Source organism: Dysidea avara, chromosome 8 (genome assembly GCF_963678975.1).
Source record: "Dysidea avara chromosome 8, odDysAvar1.4, whole genome shotgun sequence".
In the NCBI taxonomy this organism is placed as follows: Eukaryota; Metazoa; Porifera; class Demospongiae; order Dictyoceratida; family Dysideidae; genus Dysidea; species Dysidea avara.
Genome location: NC_089279.1, coordinates 26,257,982 through 26,283,050, shown reverse-complemented (window position 1 = coordinate 26,283,050; position 25,069 = coordinate 26,257,982). Strand labels below are relative to the sequence as shown.

Here is a 25,069-nt window from a genome sequence, read left to right as displayed (position 1 = left end):
CTGAACTCTCTACAGGTGATTTGTTTGCAGCTGAACTCTCTACATGATGGTTTCTTTGTTACAGTAGCTGAACTCTCTACAAGGTAACTTCTTCTAGCTGATCTCTCTACAGGGTGATTTATTTGTAGCTGAAATATCTACAAGATAACTTCTTCTAGCTGATCTCTCTACAGGGTCACTAGTTTGTAGTTGAATTCTCTACATGGTGGTTTCTTTGTAACTGAACTCTCTACAAGGTAACTTCTTCTAGCTGATCTTTCTACAGGGTGATTCGTTTGTAGCTGAATTCTGTACAGGTAATTTGTTTGCAGCTGAGCTCTTTAAAGAATGGTTTCTTTGTAGCTGAACTCTCTACAAGGTGACTTCTTCTAGCTGATCTGATTTGTTTGTAGCTGAACTCTCTACAAGGAAACTTCTTCTAGCTGATCTCTCTGCAGGGAGATTTGTTTGTAGCTGAACTTTCTACATGATGGTTTCTTTGTAGCTGAACTCTCTACAAGGTAACTTCTTCTAGTTGATCTCTCTACAGGGTGATTTGTTTGTAGCTGAACTATCTACAAGATAACTTCTTCTACCTGATCTCTCTACAGGGTCACTGGATTGTAGTTGAATTCTCTACATGGTGGTTTCTTTGTAACTGAACTCTCTACAAGGTAACTTCTTCTAGCTGATCTCTCTACAGGGTGATCTTTATAGAATGGTTTCTTTGTAGCTGAACTCTCTACAAGGTCACTTCTTCTAGCTGATCTCTCTACAGGGTGATTTGTTTGTAGCAGAACTCTCTACAAGGAAACTTCTTCTAGCTGATCTCTCTGCAGAGAGATTTGTTTGTAGCTGAACTCTCTACAGGTGATTTGTTTGCAGCTGAACTCTCTACATGATGGTTTCTTTGTTACAGTAGCTGAACTCTCTACAAGGTAACTTCTTCTAGCTGATCTCTCTACAGGGTGATTTATTTGTAGCTGAACTATCTACAAGATAACTTCTTCTAGCTGATCTCTCTACAGGGTCACTAGTTTGTAGTTGAATTCTCTACATGGTGGTTTCTTTGTAACTGAACTCTCTACAAGGTAACTTCTTCTAGCTGATCTTTCTATAGGGTGATTTGTTTGTAGCTGAATTCTGTACAGGTAATTTGTTTGCAGCTGAGCTCTTTAAAGAATGGTTTCTTTGTAGCTGAACTCTCTACAAGGTCACTTCTTCTAGCTGATCTCTCTACATGGTGATTTGTTTGTAGCTGAACTATCTACAAGATAACTTCTTCCACCTGATCTCTCTACAGGGTGATTTGTTTGTAGCTGAATTCTGTATATTGGTGGTTTGTTAGCTGCTGAGCTCTGTACAGAATGGTTTCTTTGTAGCTGAACTCTCTACAAGGTAACTTCTTCAAGCTGATGTCTCTACAGGGTCACTAGTTTGTAGCTGAATTCTCTACATGGTGGTTTCTTAGTAACTGAACTCTCTACAAGGTGACTTCTTCTAGCTGATCTTTCTACAGGGTGATTTGTTTGTAGCTGAACTCTCTACAAGGTAGCTTCTTCTAGCTGATGTCTCTACAAGGTCACTAGTTTGTAGCTGAACTCTCTACATGGTGGTTTCTTAGTAACTGAACTCTCTACAAGGTGACTTCTTCTAGCTGATCTTTCTACAGGGTGATTTGTTTGTAGCTGAACTCTCTACAAGGTAACTTCTTCAAGCTGATGTCTCTACAGGGTCACTAGTTTGTAGCTGAATTCTCTACATGATGGTTTCTTCGTTCTACAAGGTAACTCCTTCTAGCTGATCTTTCTACATTGCAGGGTGATTTGTTTGTAGCTGATTTCTGTACAGGTAGCTGAGCTCTTTTCAGAATGGTTTCTTTGTAGCTGAACTCTCCACAAGGTGACTTCTTCTAGCTGATGTCTCTACAAGGTCACTAGTTTGTAGCTGAACTCTCTACATGGTGGTTTCTTAGTAACTGAACTCTCTACAAGGTGACTTCTTCTAGCTGATCTTTCTACAGGGTGATTTGTTTGTAGCTGAACTCTCTACAAGGTAGCTTCTTCTAGCTGATGTCTCTACAAGGTCACTAGTTTGTAGCTGAACTCTCTACATGGTGGTTTCTTTGTAACTGAACTCTCTACAAGGTGACTTCTTCTAGCTGATCTTTCTACAGGGAGATTTGTTTGTAGCTGAACTCTCTGCAGGAGATTTGTTTGCAGCTGAGCTCTCTACATGATAGTTTCTTTTTAGCTGAACTCTCTACAAGGTAACTTCTTCTATTGATCTCTCTACAGGGCGATTTGTTTGTAGCTGAACTCTCTACATGGTGGTTTCTTGTAGCTGAACTATCTCTTTCCATAGTTGTATGAACTCCCTACAAGGTAATTTCTTCTAGCTGATCTCTTTACTGGGTGAATTGTTTGTAGCTGATCTCTCTACAGGGTGACTTGTTTGTAGTTGATCTCTATGCAGGTTACTTGTTTCTAGCTGATCTCTTGAATTCTCTTCAGGGTGACTGCTCTATTAGGATGACTGCTCTATTAGAGTATCTCGATCTCGCACTTGCTGCACCAAGTTGGATTTCGTGTTATAACTCCGTGGCTTTAAGTCTGATTCTTTTACACCATTGAAGAGCCTTTCTAAGATGATAACTCCACCTGTACAGCGATTTTCAAAGCCTTAGCCCAAGCGGTTTAACTGGTAGGCGTGGCAAGCAGTCGTTTTTTTTGTTTTTATTAGCTAATCCCGATTGCGTAATTGTTACACACTGTTGTTTTTTTCATTGTATCTTCCTGGTTTTTAGCTCGATTTCTTTCAAACCACAAAAGGTTTGAGGTTCACTAGTTAACCCATTCACCCACCGATTTTCAGCTTCTTCTCATACGCGGTTTACCCTGTAGGCGTGACAACATATTGGTGTTATTTTTCGTGAATAATCGCTCATACCTCTTTGCCTGTTTATCGTATTCCAGCCAAATTTGGTACAGAGATGCGCCTTTATATCCCCCTTCTGTGTGCCAAATTGCAAGGAAATCGGATATGGCGTTCGCGTTGTATAGCAGTTTTTGTAAGTGTGCGAAAAGAGGAAGAAAAATAAGAAGAAAAAACGAAGAAACTAAGCCAGTTATTGAAGTTGCATATCTCGGGAACGCTTGAAGCGATTGCACTCAAATTTGGAATGTGGAGTGCTGAAGTTGGAGGGAGTGTCCCCAGCAAAACTTGACTTGTTTCATGAAGGCAGCACAGAGCTACGGAGGTGCGAAAATTTCGTTTTCTTTCTTCCTGTCAGTATTACTCACGGGTGTTGCGCGCCGGCTTCTTGGGCCGCACAAAACACTACCGTGTCTTGATAGCACAGATGACTCAGGGATAAGCTACCAACTGAGTCCGGCTAATTTACTGGTAGCTAGTCTATTTTCGTGCGCGTTTAATACAGTTACACTACAGTATGAAATGTTTACTCTTCTTCACAAGTTCTGCTAGTTGATCGGTGGGGACTATTCTACGGAACGGAACGGAACGGAACGGAATGATGGACTAAACTGCGGAACGGAATGCTTTCTCAGATTGAAGCTTGCAGCTTACCATTGCTGTACAAGTTATCAGTGGCACTTCCAGCAGGTAATCAAACGTACCCCAAGAAAGATAAAACGAATTTAAGGATCGATTGTGGGTTCTTGTTGGTTGTCATTAGTAACGAAGTACTAATTGTGGGAATAGCTGACTCAGTGTGTTCATCTTCGGATATATCAAGTAGGGAACTTAATGCATGACTTGTTTTTACTAGTATGTGAGTTATTTTTACTTACTTGACTTTAGAATGTACAGTCTGAGGCCCAGCCTTTCTAATCGGCATAAATCAGTATGTGTATAGCTACACTACAAAGGAAACAAGTATGGTGACAAGCTGAATCAACTCAGTCTAAGCAGAATCTAAAGGAATTTTGTGCAGTGTGTGAGGAGCAAACATTCAGATATATACCTCAAGGAGGCTATATTGTGTGAACATCAATGATTCATTAACAGAGTAGTGGACTATTGTCAGATATCTCAGCCTGAGTACTGAGTTGAATTCTGGATGGGGTCTATTTTACAGAATGGAATGCTTTCTGAATCAACTTGCAGCTTGGCTAGCTGCTATCATTGCTGAAATTGCATTTTATCGGTGGAACCTCCAGGAAAATGGAATAGGATAATTATAAAACATTAATTAAGTGATTGTTTAGGTAATCATGACTTTATTCAGTGTAATAAACAGAATATATGGTTGATTGAGTGAGGTATCACTTTCAGAATGTTCAGACGACCAGTGATGAGATGCATGGATTCATCGAATTTTTGTTGTGGTTGGAGGCATTAAATATCCAAAAGCAAACTGACTGTATAATATTAATATTAATTCACTTTCTTTATATTTTCTCAATTTTGAGCCTGTATGCAAATAATTGAATTTTCCTTGTCAATAGAAATCCTAGAATAAGATGGGAGAGAAACTTATCTTTGTTTACCTATACTGTACAACCAAGAGTTCGTAATACTGATTTGTATGGGGGAGAGTGTCTAACTCTCAGTATGGCCTGTACAAACACCCTGCGTAAAGTTCACCTTTCATCAAATCAACACCTTTACTGGGGGATAGAAAACTGTTGATTAGTGTTGCTGAAGAAGGTAAAGCCTTTGTTCTGAAATAAGGCCGAGGTGTTACTTTAAGCAGGGTGTTTGGTGAATGCGTTCAAGTTAGACACTCTCCACCTTATTATGAACTCTTGGTACAACTTCAAAGGAAAATGAAGAAAACATACAGATGAATCAATAAAATCACTACAGTAAGGTGAATTACAGACTAGTGAGATCTTGGTTAGTTAATGACAGTGGTTGGAGATTAAGTGTGGTAGCTTCTTGTTCTTGAATACGTTGCAAAGTGGAAGTACAAATCAAAATGGGATATCAATTTCATTATGAAAAATTTGTATACATAAATAATCTAGCATTACTATTTCATTTGTCCTCCACTTAAACATGCTACAACAGTACTAGTGTCAGTACATTGGCAGTGAGTCTACCTTGAAATCTCAACTCTAGAGTATATAGATCCAACACAGGACAGCCCGCACTGTAACAAATACATGTGATCCCATTGTAATTTCATGGACCAGCTGGACTGGGAATCACTTGAAAATAGACGAACAAATTTAACCTGTTTTGTTTGAAGTGAAGCATGTGAAATGTTACACTTAAGAAATCCTAGGATTCTTAGGTGGCATGTAATTAATGTGAGTGTTCCATTTCAGGTCTGACTAGATACATTGAAATTACACACACATCCTGGTCCAAATCACGTTTGCCTGGTGGCTACGGGCATGGTTACACATGCGGCTTATAATAGAGATTTGGCTGATCTTGGAGTTTTGGCATTTAGCCTGATTCAAGGCTAGCAGTCAGACACATCCTTGAATTGTGCAACAGATAAAATCAGCTCACTATTGAATACGGCATTAGTCCATTGCACCAGCTGTTAATATATAAATAACTCCATGCATACACTTCAGTGATGTTTGCAGAATATACCCTCCTTGCGGTCTGCCAAAATATTTGCTCCTCACACACTGCACAAAATTCTTCAAGTTTTAATTCAGCTGGCTCTTTCCTGTTACCAGTATCTTCCTGCTTGCTTTATTTATACACTGACTTATGACTTGAAAGACCGGCCCAGACTGTTTTCTAAAGTCTAAATAAGAAAAACAGCTCACATAAAGTTCCCTTCCGTATGGATGAACATCACTGATACAGCTCATCCCACAATAATACTTCGTTACTAATGACAACCAACAAAAACCCACAATCAATCCGTTAATTCTTTTTATCTTATGTTTAATCACCCACTGGAGATGCCACTGCTAACTTATAAGGGAAGTTTCAGCAATGGTAAGTTGCAAGCTTCAATTTGAGAAAGCGTTCCGTTCCGTGGTTTAGTCCATCATTCCGTTCCGTTCCGTTCCGTTCCGTAGAATAGTCCCCACCTAGTTGATCTACTTTTTTCTCCAGCTCTTCTGATGAGTAAAAAAATTCTTTCAGCTTGTCTTCCCGCCTCGCTCTTAGCGGTGTGTGCCATCGTGTTAATATTAAACTTAAAACTGAAGTAATACCTTGTAGTAACCTGTTATTGTGATTGAGCCATTCCTTTTATGATAGCTAAATCATCTTTCGTGCATCGTCACGATCTAAAAATAGCTATTACGTAAGCTTCGGTGACGATCTGGTCACATGCCCCTACACGGGTTTCTCCCTTTAAAAACATCAACACTGATTCAGAAGGATTGAGTTCTCAGCGAGGTAAATTAAGAGCATCAACATTGGGCGAGATACGATATTGATCCAGCTTGGACTACGCTGAGTAAGTTCTCTTTGTACCGGGTTCTCTTTGTACACTTAGAACCTCATAATTATAGCTAATTTACCGTGACATGTCACAACACGGTAAACATCGTAACGGATGAAAGATATAATCGATTGCTATAACCTTTTTTTTTTTTTTTTTTTTTTTTTACCCGGGCTTGATGGACTGCCCTTGCCTACCACCCCCAGCACATAAATGGCCTGTGCTGGACAAACCGGGACTTTCTTAGTCCACGGCAAACTGAGACTCTGCCCGAATCAGCTCCACAATTGGGGGAGTCTTAACATAGTGACCGATGGATGAGCGGGCTCCGCGGATGCATTGTATGGAGGACCGCAAGAGAGAAAAAGATAGACAGCACCTTAACCACCCCATGACAACAGAGTAATCATCGCCCCACTTGTTTGAAAGTTGATGAGCCAAGCGTTGATAAAAAACAGAAGCCTCATGAGCCAGACCACCAGAGGCAGACATTACCAGGGGGGTAAAAGAGGCATGCTCCTTAAAAACCAGGGGGGTAAAAGCGCGGAACACCAGAGGCAGACATTACCGGGGGGTAAAAGAGGCATGCTCCTTAATTGCTATAACCTCGGTTATAAACTCGGCCGTGTTAAAATATCTAAGTCGATCATCACTGGCAAAAAATCCGAGGCACGCCCCTGTTTTTTTTTTCAGCGCACTTACCTGATTGGTTAATTTTTACATGTTACTGACAGTCTGTGTATGGATTTATATATAGCTACAACCTTTTGGTTTGTAAGCACGGATAAAACTCGTCAGTTTTTATTTTACACTTCCAACGTCACTACAACATCCTACCAATTCTCCGGCCAGAACAGTCCAAGAATGGAACTCAGCTTTGCCAGAATTTTTAAGTAATCTAAACGACTTTATATAAGCTGTTTTTTTCCTTAATTCGGGTCTTAAGTTAAATCCCTGTGCGTGGGAGTGTCAAAGTTCCGCGCTGGGTTATAACTTTCATACAGCTGGACAGAGCGGCGCTTTACTGCACGACATATTAGTTATCACCCAGTGATAATTGTGACCGGGCCTGCGAAAACAGGGCATGTGGGCACAAACTACACCGTCAGATTAAAGGTCATATCTCAGTACTGGGACAAAATATTTGCATTCTGTAATTTGCATCATAAAGCCAATTAAATGTGTACCAAGTGCTAAAAGTTTCATTGCCATAACTTCTTGGCATAAAGAGTTCAGTCAAGGAAATTTGAAAAAGTAGGCAAAAATCATGTGCCCACATGCCCTATTTTTGTAGGCCCAGTCTTATCACCTTGTTGCGGAGCCACTCAGTCTTGTTTGTGACATCATAATAACCGCGAATGGTATTGTTTACCAACGGAACAGAGCCAAATAAGAAAATGATACAGAACACACAAATACAGCACTTAAAGCCGCTGACCTCTTCAGTACAAGAAATTATACAGTAACACTACAAGTTACCAATACGACAGTTAACAAATGTCAAGAACAGTCTGTGCGGCCGATTTTCGCTCCAGCAAGCAGTCACTATGGTGAAGAACTTACTTCTTTCGATAACTTCTAGCTTCATCGTTCTATCTCGGACCACGGTAGCCACTTGTTGGTCTTTTTTCCTCTTGCACGCCATGCACGCAACACCACCATACCAACTTCTGACGAAGGCGAATCGTACCTGGAACTGCTGCTTCGTAACACCGCCCTTCGCTACAGTTTCAAGTGTACGCAGTATGCAAGGTGTCTCTTGTATCTACGAAGTTAAATCTCCACACAATTCGGACGACTCTCTTGTTCTATGACAGGAACTCAAACCGGAACTTAATTGACTATCCGTAAACTTCTGCGCACTGGGATATTTATCAAGACACACGATAGTGTGTCGTGCGGCCAAGTACAGCCAGTGTGGGCTCGCGTCAGACATGTAATCAGCATTTTGCTGCCTTCCAATTATCACAATCATAATCTTAATCACAAGTGTGTATTTTACAGGAAACCAGGAAAATGCCATTTTCACGCATCCATAGCTCGATAATGGCTGGACGGAATTTAACCAATTTGCTGTGGAAAATCCCTCGGGGTAGGACACTTCCCATTCCAAATTTGAGGTGAATCCACTCATCCATCACTGAGATACGCTTCTTCACAGTTTGTCTTATTTTTTTCATATTTTTCTTCTTGATCTTTTTCTTTTTCTTCTTCGTCTCGCACACTTTAGAAAAATTGTAATAACTTGTGCATGCTTTAGTCGATTTACTTAAAATTTGGAGGGCAGTACAAGCGTAATGCTGCACATTTACAGTCGAATTTTGGTACAGATCAGACAAAGAACAAGGGAGTTATGCGCGATTGTTCAAAAATCCAAAGGCAATTTGTTGTCACACCTCCAGTCCCTGGGGATTGGAGAACAGCACTAGTTACTCCACGTAAACTAGTGCTGCTCATAAAAAGGGCAGTCGTAGCGACCCAAGCAATTACCGTCCAATTTCCCTTACCATTATCTGTTGCAAGGTGCTTGAACATATTATTTACTCAAATGTCATGTTACACCTAGAAAAACTGAACATACTCTCTGTAAACCAATTTGGATTCCGTGCAAGACGTTCTGCTGAACAGCAGTTACTTCGTACTATTCACGATCTTACACTAAATTTAAACAACAAAATGCAAACAAATGTAATTCTGCTCGACTTTTGCAAAGCCTTTGACAAAGTACCACATCATCTATTATTGCATAAATTAGATCATTATGGTATTAGAGGCTCAACTTTTAAATGGATATCTTCATTCCTAAGTGGACGTAGTCAACGAGTGGTCTGTAATGGTTACACATCTGCACCAGTAAATGTTACAAGTAGTGTTCCCCAAGGAACTGTACTAGGACCATTGTTATTTCTTGTTTACATAAATGATTTACCCAATACTATCTTAAAAATGTAAATGAAGCTAAATATTTGGGAATTGTTATCGATTCCAAGCTAAATTTTAACAAGCATATTGACTCGGTGTGTAAAAGAGCAAACAGTGCTCTAGCTTTCTTAAAGAGGAACTTGTCTTCGCGTAAATGTGAAATGAAATCTGATGCTTATCTAATGTATGTTCGAGCAATTTTAGAATATGCTGCTTGTTCCTGGGCCCCCCATACTAAATGTAACATCGATAAACTGGAATCGGTACAGCGACGAGCAGCAAGATTTGTAAATGGCGATTACCGATATACGAGTAGTGTTACTGAGATGATTAATACACTAAGATGGAACAGCCTGCACAGCCGTAGAGATACTCTCAGATTACAAATGATGTATAAGATTACCCACCATATAATAGACTTAAAACTACCTAACTATATCAACTACAATCCAGGAATTACTAGAGGCCATGATTACAAACTTACTGTACCCTTTACACGGATTGATCCATACAAGTTTAGCTTTTTCCCAGTCACCATTGCATTATGGAACAAATTACCAACTGAAATAGTTAACGCTACTTCAACTGACTCTTTTACTTACTTACTTAATATTAATTAATTTTGTACATATATTGCACTTACATACTCGCTTGCGAGGTTTTGCAATTATCATAATAATAATAAAAAAATCGCATCATTGAGTTTTTAGTATACTTACCACACCTACAGGCAAATAGCTAGCTAATGGAATCAGCTGAAAATAGGTAGAGAAGTAGAATAATTATTGTACAATGATATTTCAGTAGTTTACAAGGAATCAGATCAAAAACTACTACCAAAATTAACTAGGTGTAATAAGCGCGTGATCGAGATACTCTAATAGAGCAGTCACCCTAATAGAGCAGTCAGCTAAGAAGTAAATAATTACTCTCTTAAAACATTCATCTATGTATTGTAGAGAATTTAAAACTGTTATAAGCCACTGAGTATGGAGCTTAACTAAAAAAAGGTCACCCTGTAGTAGGGATGCCACGACATAGAAATTTTTATGTCACATGTCATAGAGGTTTATGTCACGACATGTCATATGTCACAACATAAGCAAATCTTAAAGTTTCACAACTGAAGCTATTACTTATGAAACTGTATAGCTATTTTGATTCAAACATGCAAAAATATCAACTTAAACATCAGCAATATTAATTATGAAATCAACAACCAACAATTGCTCATACTTATTTGTCAATTTTTCTCATATTTATTGCATCAAAATTAATCAAAATGAATGGAAAAGTGTGCATTATTAGGAGATATTTATGTCACGACATAAAGAAGCCTATGTCGTATCATATCGTGGAACTTTATGTCACGACATGTCATATGTCACGACTATCGTGGCATCCCTACCCTGTAGAGAGATCAGCTAGAAACAAGTTAACAAGTCACTCTGCAAAGTGTTATACCACATTTCAAATCACCCTGTAGAACATTCAGCTGGAAACCAGTCACCCTGAAGAGAGTTCCACTATATTTCAAGTCACCCTGTTGAGAGTTCAGATGGCAGCAAGTTACCTTGTAGAGAGATCAGCTAGAAAAAAGTCACCTGTAGAAAAATCAGCTAGAAACAATTCACCCTGTACAGATCAGCTAGAAACAGATCACCCTGTAGAGAGATCAGCTAGAAACAACTGACTCGCCCTGTAGAGAGATCAGCTAGAAACAAGTCACCATGTAGACAGTTCAGCTGGAAACAAATTGCCCTGTAGAGAGATCAGCTAGAAATAAGTCACCTGTATAAAAATCAGCTAGAAACAATTCACCCTGTAGAGATCAGCTAGAAACAGATCACCCTGTAGAGAGATCAGCTAGAAACAAGTCACCCTGTAGACAGTTCAGCTGGAAACAAGTCCCCATAGAGAGATCAGCTAGAAACAAATCACCTAGGGAGAATTCAGCTACATTCTGTGCTAAAAATAAGCAACCCTGTGTAAAGTTCAGCTACAAGCAAACTCTCTCAGTAGAGAGATCAGCTAGAAGCAAGTTATCCTGCAAAGGGTTCAACTACATTTCAAATCATCCTGCAGAGAGATCAGCTCAAAACAAATCACCCTGTAGAGAGTTCAGCCAGTAAGAAGTCATCCTGTAGATAAATCAGCTAGAGAAAATCGCACATAGAAAGATTAGCTAAAAATAAGTAACCCTGTAGAAGGATCAGTTAGAAATTAGTCACCCTGTAGAGAGATCAGCTTGAAACAAATCACCTTGTAGAAAGTACCAGCTTGAAACAAATCATTCTGTTGAAAGATCAGTTAGAAACAAGTCACTCTGTAGAGACATCAGATAGAATGAAATCATTGTGTAGCTAGCACTACCAGAGAACAGTGCCATGAAACAATTGACATGAAAGTCATTTCATAGATATTTTATGGTAATATCCATGCATGCCTTGAAAAGTGGAAATTTCATGGTAATTTTATAGCACTGACAAATTATTTCATAGCACAAGAAATTTTCATTTTTGCATAGGCCATGAATAATATTGTTAAATTTTCATAGGCAGTGTCTATGAATTGTCATATTTTCACAGGCAGTGTCCATGAAAACTACATGTTTTACCATGGCAATTTCATTGGCTGTTCTCTGGGAGTTCAGCTAGAATTATGAAGTCAGATCAGTCAGAAACAAATCACGCTGTAGAGAGATCAGCTAGAAAACAATCACTCTATAAGAGATCAACTGGAAACAAGGCACCCTGTAGAGAGATCAGCATGATCAAGTCACCCCAACTACTTTTCAAGTCACCCCCAATGGAGAGTCCAGCTACAAACAAATCTCTCAGTAGAAAGATCAGCTAGAAATAAATCACCCTGTGCAGTATTCAGTTAGAAACAAATTCCCCTGTAGAGAAATCAGTAAGGCAAGTTATCCTGCATTACCTGCAAAGAGTTCAATTATTTTTAAAGTCACCCTGTAGAGAACTCAGTAGAACAAGCAGCCCTGTAGAGAGATCAGCCAGAAACAAATCACCCTGTAGAGAGATCAGCTTGATCAAGTCAACCAGTAGGGAGTTCAACTACATTCCAAGTCACCTTGTATAGAGTGTAGCTATAAACAAGTCACCCCGTAGAGAGATCAGCTAGAAACAAGTCACCCTGTAGAAAGATCAGTTAGAAACAATTCACCCTGTAGAGATTGGCTAGAAACAAATAGCCCTGTAGAGAGATTAGCTGGAAACAAGTCACCCAATAGAGAAATCAGCTAGAAACAGGAGAGAATTCAGTTACATTTGTAGAGTGTTTCAGCTAGAAATAAGCCACCCTGTGGTGAGTTCAACTACAAACCATTCACCATGTAGTCAAAGAGCATAGTTGCATTATTAGGCTTCCTATAGAACTTTCAGCTACATACACATTTCCATGTAGAGTATTCAGCTGCATACAGTTCAACATGTGTGACTTATTTTGATGATCAATCAACATAATTTGTAAATTATTACATAAATGTACATTATCATTATCATTATTACTGAGCAGACAGCATGGCTGATATGTTCAGGAAAAAAAGGAAACAATCACCAAATGGATTTAGCAACATAGTTACAAAAATTATATAGCTATTGAGTTTCATACAATGTTTGCAGCTCTGTTGAAACAGAATCAAAACTGTTGCACTCAATTATGGTATATGGTAAGCTAGCTGTTCCAATCCTTAATTGATCTGGAGTAAAAACTCTGTTGGTGTGAATAGGTAGATGAGTTTGGTAGAATGAAACGATGTGGGTAATATAGTCTGGTAGTCCTTGTCAATGAAATGAAATAAAGAGGAATTGACTGTGAATAATCTTGATGTATAATTTGGAAAAGTGTTTGCAATCTGGATATTAACCGTCATAGCTGAAAGCTTGGTCAAGAAAGATGCTGCATCATAGCTGTGACAGAGCTGAATCGGTTGAAATCATTTAGGACCCATGTAGCTAAACAAATCATTATATTCTTCTTCTTCATAATACTTTTCTCTCTGTGGTAAAGACAAAGACAAATTAAAAGAAATACCTAAAGCTGGCCATAGGCTTGCTTTAGGTATGAAATTACAAAAAGAAGTGATATCTAATCAAAAACAGCCAAGCTGTAAAAAGAAGTGTGCGGCCTCCAAAAAAGCCATAATGAAAAAGATGTGAAGTCAAAGGTGGCAGCCAAGAAATGGCTGTGATGGTAGGTTAATGGCAAAAAAATTAAATAACGACAATTCAGGTGATTTTGGTGCCAAATCCTTGTGAAACGTGGAGGAGGCAACACAAATTCACATCTTTTTTCACCATAGCTTTTTTGGAGGCCACACCCTTATTTACAGCTTGGCTGTTTTTGATTAGATTATCATTACTGTACATAATAAATATCCTAGTGCGCGGGAGTTTACGCTTCTGCACACTGGGATATTTACGGGATATCCCAGTGCACTGGGATATTACGGATGAGTATACGAAGTATATGTAATGCGGACTGCCAGAATGTTGGTGGCTCCAATCAGATCACTCCATTTCAAATTGATTATATAAGGCCACATAAACTTAATTATTAGTTCTCATCCCCACCCTCATCACCATTTTTCTTACATCTCCAAGGATTTTTTGCACCACTGGTGGCTTAGTGCAACCATCCAGCACCTTTTTAAGTTGGCACCTTGCTAGACCAGTCTAAGAAAAATGCATTCTGAGTCATTTTAGCTAGCTAATTCAGCTATTTAGTTAGTAAAAAAATAAAATAAAAATCCACCCTCCCGCACTGGTATTTTGAAAGTAGGAGGATGAGAAACTAATAATTAAGTTTATGTGGCCTAATGCATAGAGTAAGCCACCGAAAAACGTCATTCAATAAGCATTCCAGAACTCAAACTTTTTGTACAGAGTTCACCAGACCCTCTTTTAGGGTCAGGCACCACAAGACGGAATAATTTTTGGAATAATTGGTGGTAAAAAGAATCAAGAATAATTCTGGAATAATAGGGTGATCTTCCAGAATAATTAATTAGAATTCACACATTTTTCGTGTGGTATCACAGGAAAATTAGTAAAGGAACATCCACAATCATTGCTAGCACAAAATTTGACAAAAAGATCGAGATACTCTAATAGAGCAGTCACTTACTCTAATAGAACAGTCAGACAAGTTCAGTTGTGACTGCTCTATTAGAGTATCTCAATCTTTGGGTATAACTTTTATGTTTGCAAGTGGTTATATTTTCAGCTGCAGAAGAATATCCATTTGACTTTTACAATTCCAGGAATTACTTTGGGAATAATTTTGGGAATAATAGGTGAAATAAAAAAAGAATTGCCAGAAGGAATAATAGGTAATTTAAAAGCATAATGTACTCAAGCCTATTGATTTGTTGCTCTAATATGTAGTACAGCTTTTTAAAACTGGACACTCAATCATACAGTATGGTAGTACTGTATATTAGGGATTATGTAGTTTTAGGTTTTCTTACATAAAAATATCACCCAAAAACCAGCCTCAAACTTCCTTCATAACAACTTGGTAGTATTGGCTAGGCATAGCCAAGCCCAAAAATTCCTTCACAGTTACCCCAAACCCTTCCAACAAGTTTCTACAAAATTTAAAGACTTTCTATATAACAGAATTTTATTCTAACTAACTATCTTATTCCTTCAGCCAAGCATACTGTAACTCAACAATGGGTAAGGCAACGGGCTTGATTTTTTCACTGTTCAATGTCGCTTCATCCTAAAACGTGCCTTTTCGCCAACTGCAGTAAGTACAATGCACGTATCATAGACTTACCTTTGTCCACCTGTGTTCCAATTCTTTTTGCTGACAATGCAAGATATCGATTTGCAATAGTGCGATAAGGCTTCCCTCTAGCTGTGTCATGCTTTTCGCCCACATTTTCCGTAGCGACTGGATTCATTGCAAAGAAGTTTCTTGTAACGCTGTGTAATGAGCGGAGCATAGCTACAAATAAAACATAATGGCCACCTCACTTTTCAGTGTGTAATTGATTATTAGGATGCACATTTAGATGCAAAATTATTTTATGGGAATGCCTGGCACCATTCTATCCTATATTGTACTTTGTATGAGAGGATCAAAGCGATGCCGTGTATCGTATTGCTCATACAGTACTAATCAGCTGCATAACTGTACTGTATGAGTCATACAGTACAGTTATGCAGCTAATTGGGAAAATACAGTACAGTTATGTGCTTAATTGGGAAAATACAGCACACTTGGACAAATACAGTGCAGTTATGTGGAAAATTTATTTAAGGAATGTTACGTAAACAACACACCATACTAATCCTACGAGTTCATTCTACAGCTAGGAATAGATTGTATAAACACTTACTGATCATCTGATCACGAAGCTTTTTAAACACGACTCCACTAAGACAGCACGATTGATCTCGTGCATGACATTGTAAATCGTTAAAACTAGCCAAACTAATCCTATTAGTTCATTCTATGACTAGAAATATATTAGTTAAACACTTATTGATATCCTGATCACCGAAAGTTGCAGCAGTTTGAGTACTAGAGAAAATCACTCCAAGCTAGACGACCAGGAAGTACATTGTAACAGTTAAAGCACCACCTATGCTTGTGTGTATGAAAAATACAGCACTTGGGGGTGTCTCAAGGCAAATACAGCATTCGGCTTCACCTCATGCTGTATTTTCCATACACACACGCGGCAGTGCTTTAACTATAACTTAGTGTAGTACATGTGGATTCAGTAGTCATAATTGTGTTACTTAAACAGTAAACAGACAAGTAGAAGGAATATTAGGAATGTTAAGCCGGATTAGGGATCAAAGAACAAAAAAGCAGGGAAACAAGTAAAGGGAACAGCTGAAAGTTGTGAAACAAGAGAGGTTGTCTATACCTGCAGATATATTAGTTAACTATGACTGAATTAGGGATTACAAGTCCACTAGTATATAGACAACCTCCCTTGTTTTACAACTTTCAGCCCCTGTTTCCCTGCGTTTTTGTTCTTTGATCCCTAATCCAGCTTAAAATTCCTAATTTTTCTTCTACTTGTAATTAATAAGCTAGCAAAGCATCAAGCATTATGTCAGCAAAATAGGATAATTTTTAAGATTTTACACAACTTATGTGCGCACCAAAAATACTGCAAAGCATAAAGCTATTCTTATTTGAAAAGTTGTTGCTAGAATTTTTGTTCAGTAAAATGAGTTGCTTGGTAGCCGCAAAAATCACAACAGATGTGTTTATCATTTCTGGTCACAAGCCATATATTTCAAAAGTAGATTAACGGGTTAGATTAAAAAAGAAAACATTTATATACTTCATGCACTGGTCTAGTTACAAGCCACATGACTAAATGGACATAACTAATACTAGTAGCTACATACTGGATGGCACTGAAGTTTTGGTAGAGCTATATTATACGTTTTCTTAGCCGGGGGTGGGAGACAGTGGCTTTAAGGGATCTACAGATAATGTTACCTTTAGAGATCAAAATTTTACCCCCTGACTTTTCTATTAGAGTATTTCACTCATTTTGCAACTATTACAAGTTAATTTCTAGGTGTCACATGATCTTACTCTTGTGCAAAATTGTGTCGGTTAGACCAAGCAACAACTTTTCAAATAGGTATGGCCTCAACACACATTATTACTGCATTATTTTATTAAAAACCATGTAATGAATAATGATATTATTTTTAGTTTCTTGTCACACTTCGTAGAATTAAGATCTAGATGCTCTAATGGAAAGCCTGTTATCTACCTTCTTAAAGTTGTCTATCTGTCTCAAGACTGTCTGTCCTTCTGCTTTGTGACACCACTATCTCAACAACGAAACATCAACACAGGAGTTTTACAAAATTAAACTCTCCTCATCTGGCAACTCCAAGTTTGTTGTTTAATTATAAAACTAATTACTATGAATAATAAGAAATGCGGTCGAGATTATGCCATAAATAATAAATAAATAATGTTTGAGAAAACTATGAGGCCTAGAGACATAAACTAACTGGGAGATAGATTCGCCTGTGAATGAAGGCAGAACCGTATAATAAGTACGCATGTTCGTGCTGATGACTTAACCATACATGTAATTCTATATAATTCCCAGCACCACACCCTTGCTTAATTACAGATTGAGCACCAAAGGAGAAGATTGGAAAAGACATCTGTGGAGTGATTGCAGGAGAACCAGATGCCACTTTACACCTACACAACAGGATTACAAGTATGTTTGCAATATGGTGCGTGGGCAGATCAAAGGCTGCTGCCAGTATTACAAATCAGTTGTAAACCAGTTTACAAATAATTGTAGCATGGCTAAGTACCTCCTTTTGGCCACGCAGTCTGGCCACTAATTAGTTCAAAGACTTTAAATGAAACCAAATACCAGACCAACACAGGAAGTCACAATGCAAGGCTAATAATGTCAAGGACAGACAAGGAAGTAAATCGCTCTGGAATGAATGAACACACAACACTGAACTCGTCTGAATGAATGGGAAGCAGTACAACCACTGGGCTGAGCATGGTAATCTACCACACACTCATTTGCCAATAAATTAAGCTAACCAAGGCTATTAAAATTCTGCACCACTCAACAATGAATATCAGACACTTCAGCTACACCCGTATAAATGATGTGGAAGCTGTACAACAGCTGGAGTGATTGGCATCAATGATGGCACCATGCGCTCGTGCATTACAAACACACTACTACCTTACAATGAATTAACTAACCATCAAGACAGTAATTAGTGAGTAAAATTGTTCCTTGTACACAGTGCGCAGTGCTAGCCAATATTAGCCTTGCGTTCTTGCTCCTTCCATGTTACAAATGGGTGCCTTTGATCTGCTATGTCATCTTTAAAATACATGCAGTGAAATAGAACATGCAGAGTTAGTTAAACTACATGCAAGCTAAGGAAATTGTATAATTATATACCTACATGACAGGTGGTGTACACATAGCAGCACAATTTCCATTTCTACATGATGTTTTCCTTACTGTCACCTTGTTGGCAAAAGAAATGAACTTGCGCATATAACTTAAAGCCAACACAATTGGCAATTATAGTTACTACATGGCAAGCAAAGGTTCAGAATTACTTTCCCTACTATGCTATGCAAACTTTCTGTTTTAATGTTGTAGTGACACGTATATATATACCTCTTACCATACAAAACCCCATGCAGGTGTTTAAACATCATCAATTTTGTATTAGATCCTTTAAGCAGATCTAGATATAATCATGTAAGCAGGATTAGTGAAATACTCTGTAATTGTGCCAGGTCAAGCAATGCACACACAGATAATCAGTGTAAACTATGATTTCTGCATGGTACAGTACCAGTAATATGATTTTTCAGATGCACCCATGCAATCATCCGCTTATTTTCTACAGCAGTAATGAGGTAAATCTGAACAAAGTGTCATATGTAAGAGTCCCTGTGATGTAAGGCACTGCCAGTGCTAGAAAACTGTGAGCATAAATTTTATTCCATGGAACAGATAGAATAAAAGGTGCATAAAAGGTCCCAAAAGTGGAAAAAAAAACCTTGATTATAATCACTTGGGGTTAAGGGAGGTGCGCGAATTGCCACAGTTTTGTCTGTGGTTTTTGACAGGAATGTACAGCTGTAGCTCAACCTTTCAGCAATGATTCCCTACACCAGTACCTTCATCACCTATAAAGAACAAACTAAAGCATGTGTTGATTTTCTACAACAACGCTCGAGTTGCCAGATGATGGGAATTTAATTTTGTTAAAATCCTGCATCAATATGTGCTTTGCATGCCAAGCTAAAAGTTTGAGTTTTTAAAAGGTGTGCACAAAAGGTATGTTTAGAAAGAAAAAAATTCCAGCACATGGATTTGAACCCACCACCTCCCACATTCTAGTCAGGCATTCTACCACTTGAACAGTTTGTGCTGTGATTTACAAAGGAATGTTGCTCAAGTTTTCTCTATACCTTGACCTTCTATGCCAGTGCTGTAGAGAACAAACAGAAACACGTGTGAACTTGTGATAATAATCTTAGAGTAGCCGGATGATGAGTGTTTGATTATCAGCACTGATTTTGTTGATCGATTCACACTGAGTTTGGTGAGTAAGTATCTATGCCACTGTGGCTCCTGTATAAACAACTTCTTCATGAACTTTGAACATCTCTAGTACTGATCATTACAGTCAAGTAATTTTCAACCTGTAATTGCAAATTATATAATTTATAATTTATGTTAGGCGTAATTTGTATGTTAAGTAATTATAATTTTACTTAAAGTGTAATTATAAGTAATGTAGTTTGGGTACTGGCACAGGATGCCAGTATTCCATCAGTGTAACAAACTCTTAAGTTATCTACATCAACATGTCAAATTCCCCTGCACATCATTGTTGTTTACACTGTAAAGTTTTAAATAAATAAGTGGCATGATGACGGTTAGACAGACAGACAGACAGCTTTTCAGCTTTGTATATACATGATTAAGCTAACAGTTAGGTTCGATTAAATATACACTCCAGGCGATAATTATCAACAGATGCATCAATCACATGAATAAGAATGTTAATCCAGCAAATGATAAATTAATGAAAATTCTCAACTGTGTTGAGTCATTTTATATGAAAGACTAATGAATGTATTGATGACACCATCTCAGAATAAGGCTAACATAAAAAGAAAGCATCATTATGTATACATATATGTGTAATGCTCAAAAGAAAGGCTGTTTATGTGACTAGAAAGCACTGTAAGGGTATAGTTGATTGATCACGACAAACTATAAAAGCATTAAAAATACTCAACTTGATGGATATTTTTGTATAATGCGCACTGTTTCACTGCCTGCCTTATTATCTCATCACATGATTAGGCCTGCGCCTATTATGCCAGCATGATTTTTAGAATAATAGGTCACCAATTTCATGAGAATAAGTCCAGAATAATAGGATGGTTACAGGTATTATTTTAGAACTATCGGACGTCCACAGGAATAATTGGTGGAATTACGGGGCATGTCTATTTTTGATGAGCTGGAAGAAAGAGTTTAGCTATTAAGAGTGATAATATAGTTGACATCATTATGCATGTGCTGGCTGAACAGGAGCTGAAAGCCTCTAAAAGATCAATATACTCGAATAGAACGCTCAAATACTCTAATAGAGCAGTCATATCATTTCTTGTTAATAATCTGCAGCCAGCATCAGGGATTCAATTGCATGATTATCTAAATTTCTGAAACTTGTACATCTAATACCAGTGTATCTTTCTTAAGTTTTTGATCATTATCTATCAAACTTAGTATGTAGCTATAACTATAGCTCTAATACACTAATAATTTAAATTGCGTGAATTAATACTACAGTCTGCAGATAGCTATTCTAAGTCTGTTGTAACTACTTAAGGCTAGAAAAATTAATGATGTATAAGATGGAGCGCTTCATTTATGGCCATTAATTGATTCTAGCAAAACTATTTAGATCAGCATCTTGAAAACTGATGGACTAGCTACAGTAACTAATGAGAATTAGTTTGGAATAATAGGCTAGACACTAGAATAAAAAAAAAGAATAATGGTTTAAAATTTTGGGAAATTCTGGAAGGAATAATAGGTACATTTTTTAGCATAATAGGCTCAGCTGAACACATGCTCAGTTCTCTGGGGGAAAACAGTTAGCATACAACTTTGACAGACTGATCATGCATGATCTGCTAAACTGTATCATTGTCCTGACTCTGTGAAATTGGACAATGAACATGCAAGTTACTGGATGGCTTCCTAATTAAATTGTGCCCTTTTCCTTTAAAATATATGAACCTGAAAGTCATACAGTGGAACCTCTCTTAACAAACTCCCCGAATTAAGGACACAATAGAAATAACCTCCATAATAAGGACAAAAATTTTGGACCCAACAGGTCTGGTTAATACATTTTTTACCTCTGAAAGAGGAAAACCTCTATATTACAGCAAAAGTAGCCAAAACTTTTGGGTCCCAAAGTGTCCATAATAGAGAGGTTCCACTGTATCTCTACAATGATTTTTAAAAGCAGAATTTTGGATGGTGTGTGCCATTTTAGTGGTGATTCCTACTTAAATAGTACTACAGTATACTGTTTGATAAGTATCTTTGCTACTGACTACTTATGGTGCTGCATGTCTATTGTAGTGAGTGTTGACACAAAAAAACTTGATGACATATGCGATCCTCATCATCTGCACTTGCTATCAAAAAAGTTAGTAGAATGGGAAAAAATTGCTTATTACCTGGAGCTAGATGAAGCAAACATTCAGGCAATCAAACATGATCGTGATAGTTATGATTTGCAGAAGTTATACATGTTGCAGAGGTGGAAATGCTGGAAACATAGTAATGCCACATACAAAGTACTATATGATTGCTTTGTGGAAAATGAACTGGGAGAATTGGCTGAAGATTTATTAAAAATTATGCAAAAGCCAGTGTCATTAGAGTTAACTGAAATAATGAGGAGATATCGAAAAAAACTTGAAAAGCGGTATGAAACATTATCAGATGTTGATGCTGATCATTGGCCCCCAAAACCATTAGAGGCAGTTTACATCAATTTGGCCTTGATTAAGCAACAGCGTGTAGTAGTAAGTAAGATCGATGATACTTTTACCAGAAGCACAATACATTCTTGCCCTGATGATGTTCTTCATGAAAAGGAACCAATAGAACTACATGATGTCTTTAAATTTGATCAAAAAGTCAGAAATAAATGTATTTTAATAGAGGCTGGTCCAGGTCTAGGCAAGACGATGCTTTCTATTAAAATTTGTAAAGATTGGGCTAAAGGTGATTTACTACAGGATTATGATGCAGTCATATTGTTATTGCTGCGATATTGCAAAAAAGCTAATAGTGTAGCTGATTTGTTTCTGTATGAAGACAAGGAATTTAAGAAAGATATAGAGATAGAAATACACAAAAATGAAGGGTCTAGAGTGTGTTTTATAGTTGATGGCTTTGATGAGCTTTCACCAAAATTACAGAAAGAATCAATTTTTTTAGATCTTGTAAAAATATTTCCCAATTCAATGATCATTTACACATCACGTCCGGTTGCAGCCGAAAAACTTCGACAACAAGTGGTTAGTAGACGTATTGAAATAATTGGTTTTATGTACAAACAAGTTCAAGAATATATAATGACAACCTTGGTTAACTTATATAAACAAGACCCATGCAATGAACTCATTGGCAAGGATAGTGCAATTGAGCTGATAAAAGCAATTAGTTCCCATCCATTTATTGGAAGACTGGTTCATATTCCTATAAACTTGGCAATCATAACTTATATTTTTTACCATAAAAGATCACTACCCTTTTCACATTCTGAATTGTACAGCACCCTTGTGCGAAGTACTATTTTACGATATTTACGTGAAAGAAAACTAGATGGGACAGAATGTCTTGAAAATTTTGAACAGTTGCCAAGTATTGAAAAAAAGCAATTTCATAACATTTGCACATTAGCCTTTTGGGGACTACAATATAGCAAAGTAACTTTTGTTTCACGTGATCTTCGACTTTGCAGTTTACCAGATGACATTAATGGGCTAGGATTGTTGAATATTGCTCCAGTAATGTCTGAGTGTGGAACTCTAAAATGTTATCACTTTATGCATTTGACTTTGCAGGAGTTTTGTGCTGCTTTCCACATATCGAAACTTTCCAAGTTAGAGCAGCACAATATTTTTGGGGAATATAAAGACAATCCTAAATTTCAGGTTGTTTGGCAATTTTATGCAGGACTAAATAAATTGACTACTAGACGGATATTTGCAGCCATGATTCCCTCATCAAATGTGTTTTCTCCACTCTATAAATCTGATTTAGTACAACTGTTCATGTGCTTGTATGAAGCTAATATACCTGATCTATGTGAAGTAGCCATTGGGTTTATGAATGGGATTATTGATCTATCTTTTTGTGAAATGGATTTTCTGTGTTGTTCAGCACTAGCCTATTTCATTAGTAACTGTTCACCCAGTTCTATTAAAGCACTAAATCTTGGATGGTGTGGAATTGGTGACGATGGCTTGCTGCCAATCAGTCATGCACTATCACAACTTTGCAAGTCTGGTTCTTATGTCATCAGTCTTGACTTGGATTTATCTTATAATGATATCACTGGATGCAGTGCTCATCTTATTGCAAAGCTGTTGTCTGCACCTTTTCTTATTGAAAAATTTGTTTGCACAGGCAATCGCACACTTGGTGATGATGGAGTTGAAACCATTGTTAGTTCTATCATAGGAAACTACATGTTACAAACACTAGAGTTGAGGGGATGTGGTATAGGGATTAAAGGAATACATGCTATTGCTAAACTATTAAGAGGTACGTCCAATTTGACAACGTTAGACATCAGTGAGAGTGATCTTGATCTGAAAATGGTGAAACTTTTGTCAGAATCCTTAGCTATCAATCATACACTGACTACTTTGCGATTGAAATGGTGCAAACTTGGACCAGATACTAATGTGATGATTGATGATTTATTACGGAGTTCCCTGCTACACCTTGATTTGCGGCATAATCATTTAGGAAATACTGGAATTGCAAGTATTGCACATGCACTTAATAGAAGTTCCAAACTAAGCTATCTTAACTTGGATGTCAATAGCATCACAGATGATGGTGTGTCATATATCAGTGAATTGATAACGAATTTAAATAATTTATCAGAATTGCATATCAGCGGTAATTTCCGAGAACATGGTATTGAAGTAATTTGCAATTCTCTCACAAATAACTATCCTCTGAGTCTCCATACTCTTGGTATAATGCCATGCACAATGTCATTAGAAGAGCAGCCATCAGTGGTTCTTAGCAAGATTCTCACTTGCACTAACATTACATCACTTCATATTGTTCCACCTGAAAATTGTTCAATACTTTCAGCCGCCATTTCATCAAGTGCCACCTTGAAAGAACTGAAAGTCTGTATTAAACTAGTAAACCACTTTGCAGTGTTACTTGATGGCATAAAGAAGAATGCATCTATTACAAATTTAGATTTTTTATTTATAAAGATTGAGAAGCAGTGGCTAAATGACCTAGCCAGTATGTTACAAGTCAAAACAAACCTTGTATCCCTGGTTGTCAATGGTGAAGTCTATCCAGAAGACTGTGTAGTGTTACATGATGGTCTGTTGAAGTGCAAACTACTGCAAAGATTAACAATCACACCTTACAAGAGAATAATTCCACCAACTGCCTTGAAGTTTGTTACAGCTTTGCAAGCTCTTGATTCCCTAGAGATCATGACACTTGCAGTAGATATTCATGAAACGCAAGGAGAAGGGATAGCTGATCATGCATCTAGCACAACTTTACAGTTAAAGTTGGTATCAAAAGTACCCAAAGAACATGTAACTGTTTTCCGCAATCTAGAAGCCTTAATCTGTTCCATTAATGAAAGACGTGTCAGTTTAGGAAGACCTGAACTTTACTTACACATTTTAGTCAGATGATCATTACTTGAATAATTGATAAGTCACATATACATATGGATTAAAGTGTGTAATTAAATGCGTATATATATATATATATATATATACAGTAAATTGAAATGGTAAGATGTTGTTTTGATTAACACACTTTTTATACCTTGATATTAGGTTCAAATTATTATCTATGAATTTTATGTAATTGTATTTTGTACATGCACTGATGATCAATAACAATCTATATAGAACTGTTGTAGGGACAAATATTTTTTAAGGATTCACACTTATAGT

At 37.5% G+C, this 25,069-nt stretch overlaps 1 protein-coding gene and 1 long non-coding RNA gene across 5 annotated transcripts in view; one reads left to right on the top strand and one right to left on the bottom strand.

Moving 5' to 3' along the window:
• Positions 1-8,232, bottom strand: part of LOC136262778 (uncharacterized) — a 14,596-nt gene extending 6,364 nt beyond the window's left edge. For all 4 annotated transcript variants that reach the window (XR_010704332.1, XR_010704335.1, XR_010704334.1 and 1 more), the window contains exon 1: positions 7,925-8,232. This is a non-coding gene — a long non-coding RNA (uncharacterized lncRNA). The remainder of the gene's footprint in view (positions 1-7,924) is intronic.
• On the top strand, positions 6,269-25,069 carry LOC136262773 (NACHT, LRR and PYD domains-containing protein 3-like). The gene is made up of 2 exons (XM_066057171.1): positions 6,269-6,376; positions 21,468-25,069. Coding segments are annotated over exons 1-2 (3,336 nt in total). The 5' UTR covers positions 6,269-6,375; the 3' UTR covers positions 24,803-25,069.